Source organism: Thalia democratica, chromosome 3 (assembly GCF_965202585.1).
Source record: "Thalia democratica chromosome 3, ktThaDemo2.hap1.1, whole genome shotgun sequence".
Lineage (NCBI taxonomy): Eukaryota > Metazoa > Chordata > Thaliacea > Salpida > Salpidae > Thalia > Thalia democratica.
In genome coordinates, this window is record NC_139167.1 from 40,153,673 (window position 1) to 40,175,175 (window position 21,503).

At 24.6% G+C, this 21,503-nt stretch overlaps 1 protein-coding gene across 7 annotated transcripts in view; it reads right to left on the reverse strand.

The window, feature by feature from the left end:
- LOC145832736 (uncharacterized) overlaps nucleotides 1–21,503 on the reverse strand; it is a 44,728-nt gene that overhangs the window by 19,628 nt on the left and 3,597 nt on the right. For 4 of the 7 annotated variants that reach the window (XM_082940060.1, XM_082940059.1, XM_082940063.1 and 1 more), the window contains exons 1-4: nucleotides 18,272–18,639; nucleotides 13,510–13,576; nucleotides 7,552–7,622; nucleotides 3,807–3,898 (exon numbers count right to left, since the gene is read on the reverse strand). In XM_082940060.1, the coding sequence (XP_082796186.1) occupies nucleotides 3,807–3,898; nucleotides 7,552–7,622; nucleotides 13,510–13,576; nucleotides 18,272–18,520 (479 nt within the window). In that variant the 5' untranslated portion in view covers nucleotides 18,521–18,639. Of the gene's footprint in view, nucleotides 1–3,806; nucleotides 3,899–4,355; nucleotides 4,743–7,551; nucleotides 7,623–8,315; nucleotides 8,655–13,509; nucleotides 13,577–18,271; nucleotides 18,640–21,503 lie in introns of those variants that run through there. The other 3 variants (XM_082940064.1, XM_082940062.1, XM_082940061.1) reach the window with 3 other exon arrangements.

The window sequence follows — 21,503 nt, forward strand, 5'->3', positions numbered from 1 at the left end:
TACCTTAAGGTACTTAAACTTTTAAATAACTAGGTGCAACTATTTAAATTGCTTTAAATTATGTTAACAAGCTATATAACTGCTACTGGTGTTAAAACAATGCAAATTAAAAATAGAATGGGTCTTTCCCTTAAACAAAACTTATAGTTAACTTTACTGTATATCGCTACCTAGTGGATAACCATAAAATTAACGAAAGAAAAGTTATAGTTGTGGTAGTATTTACAAAATATACATAAATATTTAATTAAACGACATCAAAATTTATTTTCCTGGATAATTTTTTAAAACTGTTTAAAATAAATTCACGATAGTTCTTTAAATTGTCAATTGAGCTAATAAAATCATGTTTTGGCGTTATCTTATTCATTAAAAAGTATATAGTTATATACAGTTAACAGTATATTTAAAACAAGTAGTACTTAACAATAATTAAATATCATATTAACACAACAAAAATATTAAAGAATATATAAATCTAAGACTTTATTTTTCAATTTTCAGCCATATTACAAGCTTAACAAACTGCTACTCATTAATTATTTAAAATATTAACTTTTATGTAAAGAATTAAAAGTAGGATGGAAAGTTTAACATGATGAAGTTTAAAAAAAATATAACTTTAAAATGATAAGCTAGTTGTTTTTATCTTTCCTTAATTTACTAGTTTACTTCTTATTTTGTATCCAAAACTAAGTTCAAAAGTTTTAAAACATACCTTTATTTTAACTTTTTGTTTTTATAATTTTAGTTATAACAACGATTCTAGGAAAAAAAAAAGCTAAATAAGTCATTAGAAATAATAGCTTAAAAACATTATCATCACACTTGAGAAATGTTGAAATAAATTATAATTTGAAAACAAAAACAGTTTTTTAAACATTTAAGCCTAATTTCTTTGAAAATATTTTTACTTGTTATAATAAAGTTTTCAGCTAGTTTAATTAAAATTTTATTCTGCATTAGTAATTTACACCTTTACACATATTTTAAATGAAAATGTTTGGTTTACCATAAGAAAAACTTCAATTTTCTTGTCATGTTTTATTTTTTCTTAATGCATGTCTTTTCAAACAAAAAAAGCTCAAAACAAATTTTTTACTGGGTTCTTTATTTACTGCTGAGGAATACAACGTGCTATGTATTAATATATAAAAATTTACTAATGTTCAACCTGATAAAGATTTAACAACTTTAAACTAAATCAGTATTATTAATTGCTCTATAGATATTTTTTGTTACTTTTTTTTCAAAATTCTTACTTTGAATTTTCAACAGCTACATATATATTAAACTATAACTTGATAAACTAAATAATTTTTTGTATACTTAAATTAAGACTAACTGTGTTTTTAGAGTTTAAAAGTTGTAGTTATAGTAATTTAAATTTTTTTAAGTAATAAGTTACACAAAGCAGAAAAATATTTAAAGTTTTAGTTGTACCATAAGCCAGTGGTCTTCACGGTGTGCTCATGTGAAAGATTTAAAAATAATAATTTACTACAATGAAATTATTATATTAGATTAAAGAACATCTTCGAAATAAAACGACTTTTTAAGTTGCTTGACTGAGCAGTAATGCAAAATAATTGACAAGAATAATTCCTAAAAATAAAAAAAGTTTTACATTTAAAACTAATCAAGTATTAAATTGTACAAAAGCTTAATAACGAGAATTTTCAAAGCCTCAAGAAGTAAAAGCTTAGTAGCCTTCTAGTACTTAAAAATTAAAATACTCAAATAAATTAATAAAAAAAAATATGTAAACGAAATAAACTCAAAAAAAAAACATTACATGTTTTGACTACGCTTAGTATTTTAAATCAAACGAAAACATCTTTTATACGTTTTAGCGTTATTACTAGTTATTATTAGTATTAGTTGAGTTGCTTAAATTGACAAATAATATTGTTTACATAAAGAAGTTCAGTTTTTAGTTGTTAGTTTGAACGTTAAATGTTGTTGTTGTTGTACTTAGATATATCAATATTATCAAAGTATTTTATTAGTAGTTTGCAAAATATTAGAAAATCGTTTTGTTTAAAAACAGTATTGTTAATTTTTTTTGATATGTTGTGCTTTAAGATTGTCTAACTATCTAAACAAGAATACTAAACAGTTAAAAGAATGTTAATGAATTTGTGTTTGAAAATTCTAAATAAGAATAACAGTTTAAACAAATCCATAAGTTTTTTACCTCATTTTAAAGTTTTCAAGTAAGTAAAAAAATAAGCTAAAACATATATCATCACTCTAGTCAAAAAATTGCTTATTAAGTAGTATAAATTTTTACAATGTATCGATTTAAGTATACTAATTATTAATACATATAAATTTGGATAAATTATAACAACAAATGTACAGTAGACTGAGCAACTTAAAACTCTATAAAAAATATGAACTATTACGTTTTGTATACACTTTTGTAAGTTTAGATCTACACTTGAAAAAAAGCAAAAAACAGTTACAAAGTACATTTAAGATAATAAACTAAAGACTTTTAAAATAAATATATTCTAAAAAAACGGTAGATTTAAAAAGTAAGATATATAAATGTTAAAAAACTAGTTTTTTTTTTACCTATCTACTAGTAAGTACTATCTTGTATATATAAAACGTGTTTAGTTTAAAACAAAGTACTGGTAAAAGTTTTAATTTTATTATTTTCTTCTTAAAGTGATACAATATTTTTTAACAGTTTATAACGCATAATTAAATTAGCCTATATATATTGTTTTTTCAATTCATTAAAAATTGTAGACTTAAGCTAAAATTTAGAACTTAAGTTTTAAAAGACTTTTTTTTTAATTTATATACTTTAATTTTTTTTAATAAACTAGCAGTTCAAAAACTTTTGTACATTATTTAGTTCAAAATTGGTACACTGTATATAAAAATCGTCCATCTAAATTAGTTTACGGTAGTTCTGTACGAGTTTATTTATGCTGAAAAGTTATACTTTTGACAGTTTTAAAATACTCTATCTAATAAAACTTAGAACAAAAATTCTGAAACTAGTTAAAAGATATACGACTTTTAATTTTTTATAAAATAATATTTTACATTGTTTGTTACATACTAGAACTAAAAGAATATAAGACTAAATATTTAAGCGTATAATTTATATTCTTTTAAAGCGCTCATGTTAAATTTTTCATACTTCGTTGTTAACAAAGGTTTTTATATACATAAGCAAGAGATTTTTTCAAAAACAGTGTTCTAAAAATGGTGAAAAACTAATGCTTATTATACATTTAAAGAAAAATTAAAACCTATAGTTTGCAAGTTAAATCGCTCTGTTGTGTTGCTCGCTTTACATCAATTGTAGGGTCTAATATTTAGCTTTATAATATAATGATGTTTAGTTAGCTTTAATTTCTCAGTAGAGTCAGACTATTCTTTAATGAAAAACTAAGACACAGTGAAATTACTTCCACTAACAAGTGCAAACTAGCTTATCGTGCTATCTAATTCTAAAACGTTGTTGTAAGATTTTGTGCTTTAAATAATTAATTTACTTAAAAAAGGTAATGTGTTGCTGATATTACTGAGCTTCATTAATAAATATGTAGTAACTACTTTAAAAGTTTTGAGATTGACAGGTAATTAACGACTATAAAACTATCAGATTAATAAATTAGATAATTAATTAAATAGATAGTTTGTCATAGAATAGAATATTATTCTTTAGTACGTTTTTTCGAAATTTCAACTATATACTGAAGTAAATAAATGAATTATTCAACTTACGATACTTGTAACTAATGTTGACTATTTTTATTTAAAGTTTACTAAAAAATACAAACTTTTTATCCAAAGGGCGGTTTTCTTTTCCGTTCCCTATCTTTGTACTTTTGCTTCTTCTTACATTAGGCTGGATCTTCTTTTGTATAAAACTCTGTTATAATATTTATAGTTAATATTTAATTTTTAGATTAAGTTATTGTTAATTAACAAATTAAAAATTACAGTTGAGTAAAAGCACAGTGCTTAATGCACAAGGCAATGTTCATTATTACAAACTGTACTAAACATAATGGAGCTTTTTATACTCTTAGAAATTTACTTCGTAATTTGATTGGCTCCTAATTCTAGACCTATTTGTACAAACAATAACTAACTTTAGAAAGTCTTTTAATTAAGTAAGCATTATACCATAAAATAATGTCAAGTGCTTTTAGTGTAAACTAAAATAAAATTTGTAGTAGTGTTACTTATATTTCTGTCATTCTACTACAAACAAACAAAACTTTCAAAATCGGATATGACGCAAAACATTTTCTTTAATTTAAATCAAATCATATTTGTATACCAAAAACACTTTTAACAGCCCAACAAGGCTGCAGTCTCCTTACTTTCAAAGAGTGGTTCCGTTTTACCTCAACGGTCTGAGCCTGATAGAAAGAAGGGAAAGGCGACGAATATTCGAAAAAACTGTCGGGTTGCTTTCTTTGGTAGGCTTCGTCGCCCAGAGAAAGCAAACGACGGTCTAAATACGATGGAGGACTGCTTCTCGGCAGCGGGGAGCTTGAGCACGGAGTGTTGTAGCTCAACCTGTACTTGTTTGTCGAGGAAGACGAATAGCTTCTCATCAACGCCGGTCCGTCTTCGGCCTCGAAGCTCTTTTTGCGCAGCTCCTTTGGAATTCTGGATTTGGAATGAATGAAGCTTCTTCCGAGGCGGTGGCCTGCAAACGCTGTTGGTGGGTGTGGAGTAGCAGTACTCCTCATTTAAAGTTTATAAAATTCTACGAAATTGTTTTTTGTAGAAAAGAACTTTTTCAAGAAACTTTAACATCTTTTGTTAATATGTTTTAATGATATTTTTCAAAAGACTTCTATGTAAGCTGAAAGCTAGCCACACGGGTTGTAAAAAGTATTTATTTAATGTGCTTACTTTGTGGCGTACAAAATTTTTCCACGGTTAGTTAGTTCAAATTATAATGTATATTAAACTTTAGGAGTACAGTGTAATACCTTTTAATTTATTTTTTTTTAATTATAAAAAAAAGTATCTTGAATAAAATTAAAAAAATTTTAAAACATCTATTTTTTTACTTTCTACAAATGTATTTAGAAGTAATAGCTACACGTCTCGATCAACTTATCTATAACAAACAATTTTGTCTACACCTATACAACTAATTATTTTGGAGAAATCTCCAAAAAATATTAAAACTAAAAGAAATAGACACTTTTTATAGATTTCTATAATACTACAAGTTTAAAAAAACTTTCTTGCAGCTAATTCTGTGACTTTATTTGACATATTAACAAGTGAACGCTAATAAGCAATTAAAAACAGTTTCTCATTTTGCCTTTTCTTTTTCCTCTTTTGATTATATTGCACGATTTTTCAAATCTAGTTTTTAAAGCTTTTTAAAAAGAAGTTTCTTTTATCTACAATTTTTTTTCTTTAGAAAAACTGGAACATTTTGAAAACTACACTCACACCACATTTCTGCAACGTTTTGTACGTAAATTTTAGGGTATAATTTAAATCTTCCTATCCAAAAAACGAACATATGCTGTTTAGAAAAAAATAAATATCTAAGTTTTTCTTTACTTTTTTAAAGCACTTTTTTCTCAACATTAAATTCAAATTGACAGCAGAGTAGCATGAAAGAGGCAAACATTTCCGTATGAATAAAATTGAAAGTGAGGAAGTTGCGTAGTTGGAAAATAAATAAAAGGTGGAGCTGTTTGCTATTGAAAAGTTTATTTAAGCAAGTTCAAAATAGCTCGTTAGTTATGCTAGTTTATTGAAAGCATGCTGTATAATTTTGTAAAAAACAAACTATAATTTAACAGCCGTTTAGACCTGTTTTACAGTTGAACTCTATAGAATTTATGAACATGCTTATGATACGCAAACAAAAAACAATGAAACTTATTGAAAATGTTTTTTTGGTTTTTTACCAGTTTAAACACTGAAACATTGCAAATTTTTTATTTTAAAACTGTTATGCATTTATGCTGAGTTTGAAAGTGTTACTGATTAAAAGACTTGTTGTTCATCACAAAAATAATTAACACATATACTGAAGCAAAAATACAAGTTAGTTTTGTGTGTAAAGAGTTTCAATAAAAGCTAGAAAAACAAAAAAAAAACTTAATTGATGTAGTATCAATAAAAATTCATATATCAATCAACTTAAAGTGTAAAAGTAAGAGATCGCATTCAGATCTTTAAACTCCATTTAATTCCTTGAACTAAAAACTACAATGAATGAAATAAACAACTTAAAAACTATAAATTCGTTGCTCTGCACAATAGGAAGCAATTCTACAGCACGTCGCATTAAAAATTGAATAAAACTAGTTGTTTTTTTTAGCAATAGGCATTGTAAAAAAATTACAAAAAAAAGAAAGGATTTTATTACTGCAATTTTTACGCGAGCCTACAGCTTTATCTGAAATGAACTAGTGCACAAATACTTTTGCGATAAAAACAATAAGTACTTTAATATCAAAGGTTTACTGTCATTTTAATTTATAGTACTTGCAACAGATTTATCGTCGTAACGATTTTGTTACGTCATAGGAAGTGCGTCACCTACTACTCAGTAGATAGAAATACAAATTTACTCTTTTTTGTAGCATTTTGTTTATGCTAAAAATTTAAGTATATAGTTTTGTACTTTAGTCTTGTTGGGTAAAATGTTATCATATTAGGTATTAGTTGTCAAAATTAATTAGTAGTATATATTATACTAAATTACATGTTTACAATAAAATTAAGTTTGAAACCAATTTGTAATTTAACTTAAAAAATATAATTTTTTGAAGGTATGTACTAAAACATAAAAAGCTTAAATGACTCACTATACTTTTTACTTATACAATGTTTTTCTGGTTTAATTTCCAAAGCTTCGAAAAGTCATACTAATTCTATTATTTGTCTTCAATCTAAGCTAAACTTAGTTAAAATTTTTATATAATGTAAAAATTCTGATGTTTAATTGTCAGATAAGACTACATATAAAAACCTTGTTAATATAGTTCAATTACACACTAATTCAAATTTAAGTTCAGTGTGTGTGTGCATTTAAAACTAAAGTTTATGAGTTAGACTAAGAATTAAATACTAGTCAGTAGAAAAAAAAGTCAAAAAGTAAAAAGTATTGATGAAGCTTTAACAAGAAATTTAAGAGAGTATTAGAAATAAAACTTTTAGTTATTGTTTTATTAAAATTGTTGTAATAACATCTACTAAATATTTTAAGACAGAAAAGTAAGTTAGTTGAGAACTACTAACAATTTAATGTAGGTTTATAAAATTTTGTTTTTTATTAAACAAAGAACACAATGTCGCTTCTGAAAAAATAAGAATACTTTGCAGTATAACGTATTATAAGCAAAGAAAATATTGCACTTGATCAAAAAAGTAATGACACTAATACTACTTAACAATTTTTTTTACAAATTACATTTTTAATGTTGGTTATTTGGTTACACACGCTAGTTTAGATTTGTGTAATTTTAACATTTAAATTAAAGCACCGAAAAAAAAAACAACAAAAGCGTATATTAAGTATAAAAGCACACAAACTTGCATGTTTGCAGACTGTGGCTGAGAGGAAGAAGATCCAGTCATTTTGTGTCTTCCTGAAGATGCTGATTCTGTTTAGAAAAAATAAATCAGGATAAATGTTTAGGTTATGTAAGTTTAATATTGATTCCTTTAAGTATATCTCTTATGACGCTTAAATTATCTTCGTGACTTAACATGTTGTTTGTATAATTATTTTTGTTAACAATTTTTGTCATTATGATGCTCTAAACCTAAAAGCTATATTTACAAGTTATGACACTAATAGTTTATCTTAAGTAACAGTTTTTTTTTATACATTTTAAACTCATTTAACTTTTCTTTTATCATAAAAAACACAAAAATTAATTTTCTAAAAATAATACTAAATTTAAAAACTATTAAAACAGGTGTATCTTAAAACTATGATTTCACTTTTTTATGACGTAATGTGAAAGTGGTAAAATCCAATAAAAAATTAAACAATCTTAAGTTAATCCAACGGAATGTAGTGAGCTAATAGCATATGTCACGAGTGGAAAAACAGATTGTCAAAACATGTTTTAAACTTTCGTTACTTGTTGAGTCATAAAATTGTTACACAAAATAATATGAACAGGTAAAGTAAGTTTTCCGTGAATTAGTAAAAATACATGCATAACAAAATAGTTACTGGTGTCTATTGTAGTTTTAAAACTAATGAAGTTACAAACACAATTTTATTTTAGTAAAATATAATCTGTATCACTATTTAGCCTTTATTTTATTTACTTGCTCGAATTTACTTATTTTAGTGTGATTCCTTTTTAAAGAGTTATTTCTCGACTGAGTCCTCCTCCTTTTGGAAGAGCTCCTTTTGTAACCTCCAGAGTAGCCGATGCCAAAAAATGACTTTTTCTTCTTACTTTTTTTCAAACTGCGAGATTTTCTGGAAGATGTGCTCAAATTTCGGCTTCTGGTCGGAGGAGCGTAAGGATCTACGATCTCAACATAGTCCTCATCCGATGACTCATAGTGCTTCAGTTTGTTTGACAGCATGTTATTCGTGTTTTGCAAGATTTTTTGGTAGTTTTTTTTTTAGAATACACTTTTGGGTATGATTTAAAGCCCTTTTTTTAGTTACTTTGATTAATACTCTGAAAGTTTATACGTTTCAAGTATAAAAGTAGTTTAGTTAACGTTGGTTGTAAGTTATTTGTGTTTACTTTACTTTGAAATTTTGAAACAACAATATTTTATACTGGCATAAAAAGATCTTAATTTTATATGGATAACAGTATATGACACAAAATTTTTATTCTTGATTTATTTTATATGTAGTTTGTTTTGTGTTGACGTATTTTCGTATATGACTAATGTTCTTTATTGAGTTTTAGAGTTTATTAATTTCTTAGTTGATAATCAATATAAGTGAAAACGACTTAAAATGACTTTTTTATTAGAAATACAATTCTAAAACTAATGCAACATCAGTATGCTTACGAATAAACTAGAAGGTCTTATTTTACTTTTAATCATTTATACAATCTTTACTTCAGCCATAGAATATCATAATCCAAAGCAAGAAATATAAAACATCAAATATTTAAAACATTAGATTTATTTGAAATTTATATATATTAAAAAAAAAATTAATCAAAAAGGTATTTTAAAAACCTTTTTTTTTTTACAATCAAAAGTTTAAATAAGTTTTCAATTTAATTCAAAAGCTTTAATTATTTACTTTTTTAAAAGCTTTGTACAAGTTAATCAACTTTTTAATACTTTACAGTTTTTGTAACTTACAATCAGTTGAAAATAGAAACTTCTAACTGTTAAGTTAATTCAAGATCAAGTTTAACAAAGAACATCACCTAACGGTTACTTTTTTTTGATGGGAATATTGAACGCAAATATATAAATGTAAAAATTTATAATGGCTTGTTGTTAAGCTGTTTAAGTTATTAAAATTAAATTTCTTTTAACTAAATCAAAACAATGTTACAGCTTTTCAACAAACACTTGTATTTGTGTTTTTTGATCTTATTCATTAAACTTAAATGCTGTAAAACTGTAAATAATCTAGATGGTTAGGATTTACATGTAAGACGTACTAAACAGTTTAGATAGCATTTATATTAATTCCAGTAATTAATATAGCAGTAAGAATTGTTTTTTTTAATCTAATCGAACAGTTAACCACACACTATTTCAAAACAATTTTAAGTACATAACATAAGGCTTAAAAATGTTAGGAAACTTTAAACATATTTGTTTAGATAAGCATCGGTTTAATGCTAATTTCACACAATAGGGCTAATAAAAGAAGTGATTAATTGACACTTTTGATAAATTTGGCACAATACAAGTAAATTATTTCCTATTTGTCGCAAAATTTAAACTCATAAAAAACTTTTAATGTTTTATGTGTCTATAAAGCACCGGAACTAAACAAAAACTTTATAATAAATTTTAAAAAAACTCTAAACTTAAAACAAATGTAAGTTTTTGATTAAAATTTTAAAGTCAAAGCACAAATGTATTTTTTTTCCTTTTTCAAAAGTAAACTTTTTTTCAACAGACTAGTTTTTTATTGTAAAAATTATGAACTTCAGTTTTTATATTTTTTTTATGTTTATTTTTTTTTATTATACTAGTTAATACCATAAAAGTTTACTTTACTTGTAATCAAACTAAAGATTTTATAATTAGTTTTAATTTAGTAACAAAAACTTCTCATTAGCTGTAATCACATATTTTATGATATATTATCAACATTTATTCATAAAAACACTAGTTAATATACATATAATTTTGATAATAGATTTTACCTTTCCCTATTCTCATGTTTAATCGAAAATTTTTTGGTTAGTATAGAATAGATACATAAAAAAGTGTTTTAAGATGAAAATAGCTTAATAATTTGACACCTATAAAAAGTTTTAACTTATCTTTCAAACTATGTTTAAAACCTGTTTTTTAAACAAAGAACCACAAAAAAAACCAAACTACTTTAAATAACATTTTAACCTCTTAACTCTTTTTATAACAAAACTTATCAAATGTATAATAAACAAATATAAGCTAAACAAAATTACATAAAAGGTTCTAAACTATATGGAAAGATCTTTTATACAATACTCAATAAGCTAATCACTTTTAAATTTAATTTGTTTTATACTGTGTTATTCAGGTGTATTTTGATTAGTTAAGGCTCATAGTAAACACTCAATAACAACAAGAAGTTTAGCCAACTGTTTTTTACATACTCAAACATATTTTAAACGAAAACTATCAGTAAGACTTATGTAAATTAGTCTTACAACTTTAATATTATCAAAAATATTAAAAATTTCAGTTTAGAAACTTCCACTTTAGTATTTGATGACTCTGTTTTTTAATCTATTTTAGTTTATAAGTATATAATGTTTACAAATTTTTAGTATTCAACCAACTTTGCTCTGTACTTTATAAAAACGATATATAAAACTGTTATGTTTTAAAATTAGTTCTGAAATTTATATTTGGTAAAAACTAACAAAGTAGATCTGTTTGTTTAACAAACTATCTAATAAATAGGAACATCTTTTTTTATCAAAGCTTTAAACTACTATAGTTTTTTTGTTTTAATCTTTAAATTAAAAGTTGTTTCCTCTTACTCATAAAAATAAGTTGTACTTAACAAATATTTTGACCAATCAAGTAAGTATAAACTATGTTTTATTAAGACTAAAACAATTTATAAAAATATTAGTGAACACCAAGTCAAATTTAAATCGAAAACGTCTTTATCTCTACAAAAATTATATTTAAGACATTATTTTGTTTAAAAACTTCAAAATGTACAAAAAAATTAAAAACTAATGCAACAATTTAAATTTTTTGAAAACTTTTATTTTGTAACCTTAACGCTAAAACTTGAAAACTAATAATAAACTGTTAAAAATTTAAATTTTAGTTGAAGTTTCTTAATATTTCTCAGCAAACAAATAGAAGAAAAGATTAGTTTCTAATTTTTCTCTTCAATTAAACTACAACACAATTAAATGTAGTTTAAAAAACATACTTTTTATTTAGTTTAGCTATACTTAAAAAATAAATAAAACTATAGTCAAATAATTTACTAACAATATCGACTAATAAAATTCATCTAACAGCTGAAATTTAAAAAAAAATCTTAACTCACAAGTTTCTTAATTAATAAAAAAAAAATTTTAACTGACTAGCAATGCTTTATTAATTTCTACTTTGTATTTCATCGTTTACGTACAAGTTTCATTTATTAACTCAAAACTAAATCATCAGCTTGCTACTTGCTACACTAGTAGTATTTACTGTTATAACACAAACACTTTTTCTAAAACACAGCAGCTCTAGTCATTCAAAAGAATGAGAAACAGAGTAACCAACTGAGTTTGATCGCCAGTCAGGCATAAACTTTTCTTTTTTGCCATTCGAATGTTTGCCGTCAGCTCCAGCCTTGTCTCTCTTAAACAATTCTAAATGTTTGCTTTTGCTAGCCACTTGCTCTTTGCGTCTTCTAAACTTTACACTAATTGGTTCGGCGCAAAGTAAAGAGAAAAAGCCTTTTGCTTACTGATAACAGTCAGTGTGCAATAAAAATTTTGTGATGTCATCGTCAGATGATAAATTGTGTCTTTTCTGGATTTTCAGTAAGAAAAAAAGATTATTTAACGACAAGTTTTCAAATACAGTGTCGTATAATAAAATATTGTTTATCATATCAAAAATGATTTTTTACAACAACACATAAAAATTGAAGCTTTTAAACAAAAAAATGGTGATCTACAACTTTTTTGAAAAACTATTTCAGATAGTTACTGTAACCATTGGTTAAATTCTATAGTACGTAAGGTTTGCCTAACCTATTCGCCTAATCGTATTTTTTTACAGTCTACAAATATGAGTTATTAGTCATCAAGTTTACATTAATTTAATATTTTTAAGTGTAATTATATGTTTTAAAATTTTTAAACCATAATTGTCACTAAAAAACTTTATTTAAAATATTTTTTTTTACATAGGACAACGTAAACTAGTTTTAAGTAATTAAAGAAATTTTAAACCTGTGTTAAAAACTAGAAATTTTTTACAATTTCAAATAGAAAACAACCTACTTTTATTTTGCAATAAACTACTTTATCATAGTTTTTAAACATTTTATTTTTATATCAGCCTGCAGGATTAGCATCGATAACAGCCATAATTAGTGGCAAACTTGATAGCTTAAGTTTTTTTTTTACAGTTAGATAACTAAGATGATGTTTGTAAAATAAAATAAATATTAGCACAGTTTTGTGTTAAACTTATTTAAATAGATTACAGTTTTACAATACATTCACCAAATATACCTAATTCAAATTAGTTGATTTATCTTTTATGATAGAAACCAAAAAGTTTTGCAGTTTTTTTTTGTTTTACTACTATATTGTTTGTTTTACAATAAAAAAAGTGCTCAAAATTTTTGGTCTAAGGACCTGGTGTACAAAGGAACCATTCGTTTATCGTTTATAACGTATTTTAATGTATTGTGCCCAAATTTAGCTATGTCATACACAAAATAAAGTACATCTGTTTATTTTTTTATCTTACTTTCGTACATTGAAAGTTTAGAACACTATTTTATACATACTGTAACTATATACTACATATATTACGTTCTTCTTATTTTTCAAATAGTTGTAAATGATATATAATCAAAACAACAAAATTTACTATTATCACGCATTGAACATAAGAATTTTAAGAAGAAAAAGCTTTAAAGTAAAAATATGAAAAACTTAAATAAAAAGCTTCATATGGTTGTTTTATAACTCTTTGCAACAATGCAATCATATTTTGTCAGATAGTAAACATTGAAGGTAAACAACAGTGTGTTTTATTTACTCCCTTTGGAATATTTAAAGTTTAATGTTTACAAATAAAATTTATTACAATGTTTTCTACTAAACATATACTTTACAAGAATTTTTTATTTACCTGAACTTAGTTCAAAAGTAAAAACCTCTTCCGTTTCAGGTGTTTTGTTGCTTGACTCTTGAAAAAACTGTAAAAGTTAAATTTTTAATTTTTAAATTATAAAAATTGCATAGACAACACTACTATTTATATGCTATCAGTTATTTGTTTATTTTATTTTTTTTTAACATTTAAGTTGAAATTCACAAAGCAAGGTAAACCTCGTAAATATAAACTTAAATTCGAGCTTAATTTTAGTTTCAAAAACAAGTTTAATCTTAAAAACCAATCTAAGTAACTAATATAAAAAATAATAATATTATTTACAATAAAGAAAATACATAAAAAATTACTTAATTAGAAGCTATATTTCTAAACCTAAATCTAAACCCTAATGTAAGTATACAACTGAGGCAGAGTTTAAAAACAAAGCAGCTATTTTAAGTTTGTATATATTTTTTTAACATTTCTTATATCATTTACAATGATTCCCTAAATGTTAGAAACTGTGCACTGTATGCAATGAAAAAAATTGTGTAACTATCTTATATAGTAACTTTTATATCATAAAACTTTATTTTTACAATTATGTTGTTCAGTTATTAAATATTTTATTGTGTACTAAAAATGTCTTTTAAAATGAAATAAAAGAATATTGTAAAAGTTAAAAATTAAATTTTACTCGTTAGTAAAGTTTCTGTGCTCAGTAAAACAATTTCTGTGCAAACTTCGAAAAAGAATCTCAAAACGATACTATAATGTTTTAAGTTTATTCATACTTTATTAAATAGCTGACTACAGCTATTACATATATCATATAATAATATATTATTCGTTGAAAACTCTTATTAAAATTATATTAGTTTCATTAGAACGTAGTTTGCTAGATTTAAAATACGAGAAACTTAAATTTTTAATTTACATTGAATTTTTCTAAATTTATTTGAAAAATTACAGCTATAAAATATTTTAAACACCTATTATTTATTTTTTATCATACATAATAGTGTAGCTTTTTTACATATTTTTTTATGCAGTAAACGGCGCTAGAGAAACAAAATAAAATCCTTTCGTGTCTTAGAAAAGTCAAATAGATGATTTTAATCTAGTATACACATTATTTTGTTTAAAGAAACTATTGCGCAGATAAAAAACAGTGTATATTAAATTTAACCTATTTTTATGCAAGGAACTAATTATGATATATATAAATTAAAGCAACTTGTTAAAAATTTTGTTCAACTTATTTATTTATTGCCTAAATAAACTAAATCTCCTAAATAATTCTAAAATATTGATTATATTTTTTAAATTATTAATTAGTGATTAAACTTTCAAATAAATAATAAATTAAGTATTGAATTTATTAAGCATTAAAATTTTTAATTGTTTGTTTTACTAAACTAAATCATAGTTTACATGTTTAAATTAATAAAGTTATATTACAACTTAATATTTAAACAAAATTACAAAATTTTCTAAATAAAAATGACTCTCAAGAGAAAGTAAATTTTAATTATTACAGTTTTTACTGAAATTAGATATCTTTAAAATTTGATTAGCTTTTATGTTAATTTAAGCCAAAAAGCTAACAAAATAAACAATTTGTAATGTTATTACTTTTTCTTCGCGGTCAATTACTCAGGCACAGCTAAAAAACGTTCAGTTTTTATATTAAACTAACGTAAACAACATGAACTGCTCATATGATTTTATTTTGTTTATAATAATTATACGGTTAAAATAAAAAAAGAGATTAAGTAGAACACCAAGCTGTTAGAACAATGTTTACCGTTTTTTCGTTTCTCTGATAATTAAAGAATTTAGGTCTCTTTAGCAATACTTTTATTTACTGCACTTGATATTTAATAGTATAATCTAACCTTTGGAAACATAAGAAACACTTGATTTCAAAAATTACAAGACGTACAAGCTTAAATCATACTTACATACTCAATAGTTATTGTTTCATTTGTTTGAAATGAAGATAAATGAACACAGTAGCATTAAAATATAAACAGTCTACACATAGTTAGCAAACAATGTTCAAGAAACAAAAACGCAAGGTTCCTGTTACGCTTATTATAAATTACAAGATTATAACTGAAACTTTCAATATGCTGCTTCATAATCTGAAAAAGAATGTACTAAAACCGTACAAATTTTTGACAAAGTATCACGCATAATAGCCTTAGCGATGTCAACTGAACGAGTAGAATTATACAAATATATTAAATGTAAACTACCAAAAGGTTTAAAGACAAGACTTGATAACCATTTGTTAAATTCTAGTATAAGTTTTATACATTATATTGCTGATTACTTTGACGTTTATTCTTAGAAAAATAAATACAAATAAACTTATTATTAGGAATTATTTATTGGTACCTAGTGGTTTTGAGTTTACTTTAGGCACGATTCATTAACAAGTGTTTTAATTTTAGCAGTGCTCTACTATTTGCATTTTTAACACAACGTTAATTAAGTTAAAACTAAATTAGTAGAATTAAAACTATGTATGCTATAAAATAAGGTTCTGTATATGAAAATATACTTTAAGTTCGTAATCTTGAATAATTAAAGAGTTTTCATACAATACTTTTAACTAATTTTGCCCATTTTCATTAAAATACGAACAATTTGTAAAAATTGACGCAGCAGTAAATTTAGTAGAATAAAATACTTCCAATAATGTTTTGATTAATTTTTCAAGCAGATCTGTAAATTTTATCGATTAACGAAATATCAAAGTAAAGTCCTGACCAGCATACTTGTATGGAAAATCAATCGAATAAGCATATGGCTAAGAAAGATTAAAAACAAATTTATTAGCGGCTATTTAAAGAAGTTTCACGGATACAACTAATCACAGAAGACCTAAGAAAAATAAAAAGAAAACGTATATAGAAATAATTTACAGTAAATATTTGATTTTAGTCACAAACCTAAATTATAAAACAAAAAAGTTAAAATGTTTTTGCTTTATTAATAAACTAGAGATCTGTGAAAAAATCATAATAAGATAGTGATACTAAGGCATATTTAGATCGCATAACCTTAGAACCCAATAAATCAGTGATTTTTTATAATTTTAGAAACTGTGAACGTTTATTATTGCATTACAATTTTTGAAGGACTTATTGAGATTTTGTATCATTTCAATTTAAATTATCCATAATACTTCAGTTATAAATAGTATAACATGGTATTTAAGTTATATATAGAAACTAAAATTTTACAACTGAAAAAAGTTTGTACTATTCGTATTAGCAGTTACACATCAAACAAACTTCTTAATTAATGTATTATAGCAATATAATAATCTATAAAAGTTTTTTTTTCTAAAACAAGTCAAGAATCAATCATGATCAAAGAAAACAATATAAACTTTAAAATATTTAAGATAAATAAAAATAAATAATAAACATATACTAAGAAAAGCTTAATAAAAATAAAGATTCACAAAAGTAACGTTAAACGAAAATAGATACCTCAAGAATTAGTTAACTGAACAATCATATTTTTAATTTTAAACAGAAGTAAAAGAGAATTTTAGTCTTAAAAAGTGTGTAAGTGCGTTAAACGTTTCGTTTATAAAAACTACATGTGCACTTTTAGAGAGAAACTTCAGACAAGCAATTAAGAGTTCATATTCTGCGGTTAAACTTAGAGTAATTTATACTTCAACTCCACTAGTAACACCTAAAGGTAAAGATCCGATACAAAATTTTGAGAAAAGTAAGGTTACATTCCAATTTAGTTGGCATGGCTAGATCAGATATATAGGGTTAACATCAGGAAACTTTAAGACAAGAGCAAAAAATATATTCAAAAACATGAAAAAAATGTTTCAGGTGATAAAGAAAGAGTTTAAGCACATCTCACGTTATAATTGCTAAAATAAACTTTTAACTATAGCAGAGTACTTATTCAACAACTTAAAAATGTTAAATTATTACAGTTTATAACTGTTTAAGATATTTAAAAGTTCAAGCGAAATGTTTTTTGGTTAGCTTAAAGCAGTTTGTATCTAATTTTGAACTTCTGGAAAACCATAACTGTGCAGATAAAAATAATTTGACTTTGCTGTTATCTTAACTACTTAAAACTTTTCTTTTCTTTTTAGATTTTTTTAGTTGTATTTTGTTTTTTAATTACATATTTTTAGCTATGTAATTTTTGTTTTAAACTATTTTAGTTTTTTTAAGTAAGGTTGATCAAAAACTTATTTCGAAGTTTTTCATAGTTTATTGTACTGCTATTATAAAAATTATCATTTAATTACTTTGTTTGTTACATAACTTTATAGATAAATATTGAGAGATTTTATCAGTTTTTAATATAAATTTTTCTTTTATGTCATTTAAAAATTAAAGTCATTAAGAGCAATATTTTATACTATGAACTTTTTTGTAAACTTCACTTGAGGTTTTCAGAAAAAAACCTTAGCTTTAATGTTATATTTATTGTAAGACCTTTTTTAGAACTCTAATATTAAGTAATTAAATATTTGTAGATTTATATTTGAGGATCTATCTATTTGAATAAGATTTAAATTTTAACTGAAGATTCCTTAAAGGGTGAAACTTAGTTTTACAAATAAATATTTGTTTATAAATATGAAAGAAATTTTTAAGGTGAAGTCAGAGACTATATAATTTCTAAATAAACGTTTTTCAAACGGCATCTAAAAATGCTTAAACCCTTTTTAAATTTTGTACAAGTAACATGCCTTAAATTGCATCTTAAGCCGGCAAAGATTATCTTAAGAGACTAGAAAAACCTTTATGAATCTCCTCTTAAACTTTTTTATTCCCTCGAAATCCTCCCGTTTGCGGGCGGCATTTGCCGTGTTGTCGACCGTGTGCCTGCGAGGAGACTTCATGGCAGCTCTGTAGTTGACGACGGCCGAACTGAAACTGGAACGGTTGCTGAGGACGTCGTCTTCCTCTATGGTCATGCTGTGGCTCATGCTCAGCGTGTTGTGACGAGAGCCGTGTTCCGGACAGGTCTGGAGCCTGGTCCGGGGCATTTTTTGGTGATGTTAAGGTCAGTTGTGTTTTTTAATGAGTACCAACATCGGGATGAAAGCTTATGTTTGGTTCTCAAGTCGCCTTGTATAAAAATTTCGCCTTCATTTTATATATTAGTTACTTTCTAAAACAAGTAAGGAATGTCAATGCTATTTTTTTGTAACAATTTGATTATTTAGTGTATAATTGCTGAGATGTTACCAACTGTAGGTTTAGTTAGACTTTTGATACTAAAGCTTATAAATGTTAGATTAAAATGTTAGAAATACTTATAAAAAATTTATTTTTTAATCTTTGTATAGCTAGTCATTAGAGCTTTAAAATAACAAATAACTGATTCTTATTGTAAAACTGCTATGCAATAAAAAGTGTAACATTTCTCAAAGTTTTTTATACATAAAAATATGTCGACATGTAAGTTGAGAAAATAGTTTAGAATTTATAAATTAAAAATTTTTAAGAGAAACACTTAAAAACAATTTAAAAAAAAACTAAGTTCAGTAAACATACAGCTGCAGTTATTAGTAAAAAAAAACTAGATAACTTTTATACAACAAGAATACTTATTATTTTCATGTGTTTATAAACAAACTAGTTTTACAAACTATTTTCTTAGAAACCCTTAACAACTAACTGACGCTCTAATAAAAGTGCAAAAAAAAAAAGCCACAGCAACTAACTGTCGATAAATTACACTTTATGTCTGTTTAATTCAAGATAAGTCGCATGAAAGTTGAGAGAGACTTTGCGAAAAACAGCCGAAAGAAAACTCAATTTTCCAGATGGTTATCTCAAAAGAAAAATAAATGCAAGTGTGTAAGTTGATAAATATCAAAAGGCCGGCTGTTAAACATACCCACACTTAAGTACGAAAAAGTAAAAGGTAGTCGATTCTCTTATCAATATTTGAAAATCGACAGACACCTTTGATTTCAAATATCGATGCTTAACGTGAGTTTGTATATCTTTCATTCATTTTTTTAAGTGTTTCGAATTTTCTTACATAGACTAAATCTATCTAACAATGACTTTCGCGTTACTTTAACAACATTTAATTTACTATAAGTAATCTGATAACTTTAGCTTCTACAATTAAGTCTTTTGAAAAGCAAAATTTCAGTTTTTTATTTGAAAAAAAAGAATTTTACAAACAAAATAATAATTAAGCTTTTTAAATATTTTAAATTAACAACCAAAAAATTATCTTTTTAGCTAAATGCTTTAGAAAAACTACAAGTTTGTTTTTTAAATGAAAGATATTGAAACGATTTGATCTAGAACAATTTCAGAAGTTTTACTAATCTTTTCGAATTAAAAGTAACAGCTAACTGCAGCTCAGTAAAATCGAAACGAAGTTTATACAAATATAAAGAAAATACTATCATACTTTTAAACAAGCTCTATCAAAAAATGTAGTAAACTTTAAATGCAGTATATACAAACTAGAATTAAAAGCTTACACACTTGAATTTTATTGTAATACTAAGTAATAACAGTTTGCTACTTAACTTCCGGTGTATGACGTAACCAACTGCTAATAGATTGAGAAAGTTTTATTTCACGTTTGTAATCTAGCTAACTTGCACCTTATATTTCAAACTACTTCCGGTCTTTATCGAAATAAAACTATTAACTCTCTTTTTTTTTCGAATTAGCTTAGCTATTTGTCCTTAAATTGGATATAAACCTCGCGAAGTATGTTTTAACTTCTTTAAGTGATATTTTCAAAAACTAAAATAGTTAAGTGAAATATTATAAAACAACAGCTTTCGGTAAGTTTTACTCTGAACTTTTATTTGTAACCAATATATTCTACATTTGCATTCATCATGTAGTTATTTTAATTTTGTATAAATTAGCTTCTATTAATAGTTTTAAACTCAGTCTAAATGAAACGACTCAATCAGTAAGAATGTACAAGTCCTGCTCTTGAGCTTTGCACTCGAGTGTGGGTTTGGTGCCTATTAGAGCTCACGCTGAATGGAAAAAAAATAAACTTTAAGAAGAAAGTTCCAACCATAAAGAAAAGCTTATAAATTATTTAGCTTAAAAAAATACAAACATAACCACATTGCGTAATGTAGCCTTATTTACGCACATTTTTTTTTGTAAAAAATATCAGTGTTTAATTATGTTGATTTAAATACAAGCTAACCTTTTTAAACTTTTTATTTAATTATTTTTTTGAAAAGTTAGTGGTTTTGTAAAATGTAATTAATGTGATAGGAAATGAGTATCAATTTTTTAAATGCTTTTAGACAAAAATAAAAACAGTTCTTTTTTATAAGTAAACTATGTAACTCCCATTTTCAAAAGCTAAACAAGTTTTCATTTATATATCAAAACTTTTAGAATAGTTAGTATAATTTTTTTAAAATTTTTCCAATTTCTAACTTTTTTTTTTAATTGAGTGAAAAATGTAAACAAAATAATTATAAGCACATGCTTATTTTGTATTATGAATTTCTTTACTAGTTTGAAAATCGATTCATAAGCATTTAACTATTTACAACACACGACTTTTAGGTCTATTTTTGCTAAAATAATATGAAACAAGGTTGTGTTTATCTAATAAGAAGGCAAAACAATAAATTTCTTTAAAAAACATTTTTTTAGTTTTACTAATACCTTAAAAATTTTCCGTTGAGTTAGACCAAGTGTTTATATGAAATTAATTAATCTATATGTAATTAAAGGTAAAAAAAAAATGGAACTTGCTTTTACTCTTTGAACCGTATAGCGGTTATTTTTATTTCAAGAAAACACTTTCTGTAAGAAGATACTGCGCAGAACTTAATATAGTTTTAGGTAACTAATTTTATATCTGCAATCATTTTATTAGTATAATTTCAAATAAATTAATGAAAAATTTAAAGTATATAAAACTTATTTTATATCAGATACTTGTTTAAAAAAATTATGTTTTCCACTAAGCTATATTTAACCAATCAGTTCACATTGATAAGAAACAAAACATAGAAC